Genomic DNA, 3,725 nt, shown 5'->3' with positions numbered 1-3,725 from the left:
TCTTCTCTTGATGCATGTAATATCCCATCCAATCCTACCTTTATCCCAAATCTTTCTATCTTCTCTTGATGCATGTAACACTCCATTCAATCCTATCTTTATCCCAAATTTTTCTATCTTCTCTTGATGCATGTAATATCCCATCCAATTCTACCTTTATCCGAAGATATTCCTTCTTATAAAGATGCATTTTACATCCCTTCCATTCCTACCTCTATCCCAAGTCGTTGCATCTTCCCCTGATACATGTAATATCCCAACCAATCCTACCTTTATCCCAAGTCCTTCCATTTTGTCCTAATACTCGTACATGTAATATCCCACTTAATTTTACCTTTAGCTCAAGTCCTTCCATCTTCTCCTGTTCCATATGACATCCCATCCAAGCCTACTCTCATCCCAAGACCTTCTATCTTCTTCATCCTAATTCCTTTGTAGAATTGAGGGATAGGTGAAAACAAAAAAAAATTAATTTGTATAGATATTGAAGTGAATGTAGGTTTTATTTTATTGTTTTGTACGAAAAACAAGCTATTTTTTATTTGATACTACCAGTTCCAGATCATGTAAAAACATATTTTTAGTGTTTCGTAAAATAATGTTCTAATTCTAAATATGAAAACCATGAGATAGAGAAAGAAAAAATATTGGCGTTGGATGCTACTTCTCAACAATATTACTCACAAGCTATTCAATATGAAGGATTATCTCATCGAATCGCATTCCTACGAAGTCCTCATATAGCTAGATGTATATTTCAATTATATTACCTTCACATAAATATTATTTTAGTTGACATAGGTTACCAACTCCATCCTTGCCGTCAAATTAGGCTCAAAAAAAAAAAAAAAAAAAGTAATAGAACCACAGAATTATTATTAATTACGCAGACATGAATTAATATATTTATATAAATAGAATAGATTGTTGGTATTATATATATTTTTTATTTTGTTACAAATTGTTTTATATTTAGTTTATTATGACTATTGTACTAGATCTATGAAACCTTAGAGATGAATTTTCCTTGTTACAAGGACCAAAATTATTCAACAGAATAGTATCCTGACTGGTTATTTTATTCAAAACTAATGTTTAATCTAGCATTTAATTAAATAAAAAATTAATGATTCAATTTAAAACATGAATTGCATGTTGATTTTATATTAAATTTGACCCTATTTAAAATAAGAGTAGTAGATAAATACAGAGAGAGAGTAAACAAGAGGCTATCGACTTTGATATCCTTGCAAGCGCCCCCGTCATAAAGCACCTGCATTCTTGTCAATAACCTACTTCCTGTCAATAACCTACTTCCTTTTTATTAAATTAAGCATATTTTTTTGAACATGTCTAAAATAAACTAATATCAAATAGACTCGTAAACATAGGATATCATTCAATCTCAAGCATTAATGATAATTATGTAATTATAATAACTAAAAATATTGAATTGATAGCTTAAACTTTTTTATATTTTCCATTCGTCGATCATTGATTTATTTAATTTAAATATAATATTTTGAGAACTACTACATTCAACTTGTAATTCATTTATCAATTTGTATGTGTGTATATATAAGCGTATATGCTAATAAGTGAAGGGTGAACTAGTTGTTCACTTTCAACTTACTACTATAAGTATACTGTAACTAGAGTGAGTGAGGTGAAACATCTTACCATGTGTGAGGATGTTGACCGTCTCATTGTGGAGGTAGCAGAGCGAAGCGAGCGAGCCCCAGAAGGTGAGGAGGGGCCTGTAGCCCGCGAGAACGTAGGGGTTGAACTGGAGGTGCGGGGGCACCTGCCCCCGGCAGAGCAGCCGCTTCATAATTGCGTCCTCTCCCACCGGCCGCCGCCCGCCGACTGACCCGACCGGCTACCCACAATCCTCCGCGGCCCCGAGGGGAGGGGGGAGCGGCCGTGTCCATGGAAACCGACCAGCTCTCTATTGATTGTCCCAGGCCCTGCAACAGACAAAGCTCCTCTACTGCCCATTCTCTTCTCGACCTCCCATAATGCCGACACACTAGCCCTTCACTAGCCACTACTGTGATTCCCCCCGGCATAGACTGGAGGCTATGACATGGCCGTCCATTTGACAGCTGGGGACCGAGCGGTACTCCATCCTCTTCGGCCGCCTCTCCGCGATGTTTGCACAACGGGAGGGGAGGGAGGGGAGAGATTTTTATTGGGGGGTAAACCTACACCAGCCCCCTCCCACCCCGTATACCAACAACATTCCCACCTCAAAGTATAAGCTAGCCAGCGCATGCTTCTCAGAAACACTTGCGCAATTGTCTACAGCTATTTGATCTCTGTTCTCTGAAGATGGATTCCTTTGGCAACATCGGAAGTGAGGTAAGATAAATATTAATTAATATATAGTTTCATATTGTTGAGTGAACTAGGCCATTATCTTCCGCCTACCGCAGCGCTTACTATTTCAACTAACAGTCGTGTTTTTTCATCCTCCCAAAAGACTAAAAGTGCTCATTAAACGAGGCCGAGAGACTACTACCTGCCAACTACTACCTGCCCTAAGATCTAAGAGCAGAGTGCTAACGTGTGTAAGACAAGTTCCCGCTCCGAGGCTCACCTGTTCCCGCCACCCTGCCCCATTGGCCGAGCCGCCCCCACACACCCCCCACCCCCTCTAGCAGCGCCAAACATAAACACAACAACAGGGAAACAAATAAACAAAACAACACAACACCCCCTGCGGCGGCTGGCGGTTCGGTACCCTGTGTCACCTCGTGTACCTCTTGCACCACAGATTCTTCTTCTCGCCGAGCTAACAAATAACTGAGACAAATAAAAAAAGCTGAGGGGCGGTGGCTATGAAAATAAGAAGCAAGTGGCAGTGAATCAATCGATCGAGCCACTCCTGCAATTTGCATCCTCTCAACGACAAGACGTGGACTTAGTTCCCCCGATAAACATAAACAACAACAACACGGCCATTCAGTGCCCCCACCACCGCGCCCCGTCAATCACCGCCACCCCCACTCCTCCCCCCCTCCTGTTTATATAAACACAACACTAAACATATATATTTATTTATTTACAAATCTGTTTATCTTTTTTTTTTTCTACTAGTTCAGAGCAGATACATCACTACTGCCTAGCTCCTCTAGTACGGCCAAAATTATTAAAAATGATCCTCAGAAAACATAAATAATAAATAAGGGACAAACATACAAATAAACCCGGTCCTTTGACATTCATTTTATTATATTTGGGTTGTTTACACTTAATTATATCATTCCTCATCCACACTATGGTACAAGTTAACGACAGGCAATAAGGGGTTTGGCAGGCACTAAGCCCGCGGTCCCTAACTGTCATGCACTGTTGGCCTATATGTCATCCCCTTACAACTAGTGTGGCTTAGAACAACAAGCAATGTCCATTTTTTAAAATTTCAATTTTTTTATGTTGTGACGTTGCCTTCCAAAGATTTAACGTTCTAATAAAAAAAAAAACATGTTCTCGGAAGTCTTTACAATTGTTTTTCACGCCACAACTATACAACCTCATTTCAGAAAGACAGTAGTTTGTTTTTTTAAATTGATGTTTCATAGACCCGGGAATTTGGATATTTGTCGTTTTTGCTTTTTATTAGTTTCTAGTAGTTGATAAAATGTTTGGTATTATAGTTGTTAGTATCACAGTTTAATATAATGTTTGGTATTATAGTTGTTAGTATCACAGTTTAATATAAT

General features: G+C 38.7%; 1 protein-coding gene across 4 annotated transcripts in view; it reads right to left on the bottom strand.

Moving 5' to 3' along the window:
- The window catches only part of LOC106687569 (progestin and adipoQ receptor family member 4), a 66,382-nt gene that overhangs the window by 28,384 nt on the left and 34,273 nt on the right, over positions 1-3,725 (bottom strand). For all 4 annotated transcript variants that reach the window (XM_014431538.3, XM_014431541.3, XM_014431539.3 and 1 more), the window contains one exon: positions 1,681-1,967. In XM_014431538.3, coding sequence (XP_014287024.1) covers positions 1,681-1,831 — 151 coding nt within the window. In that variant the 5' untranslated portion in view covers positions 1,832-1,967. The remainder of the gene's footprint in view (positions 1-1,680; positions 1,968-3,725) is intronic.

The sequence above is a fragment of the Halyomorpha halys genome, unplaced genomic scaffold (genome assembly GCF_000696795.3).
Source record: "Halyomorpha halys isolate HHAL.00 unplaced genomic scaffold, Hhal_1.1 Scaffold983.1, whole genome shotgun sequence".
NCBI lineage: Eukaryota > Metazoa > Arthropoda > Insecta > Hemiptera > Pentatomidae > Halyomorpha > Halyomorpha halys.
This window is presented reverse-complemented; position numbering and strand designations above follow the sequence as displayed.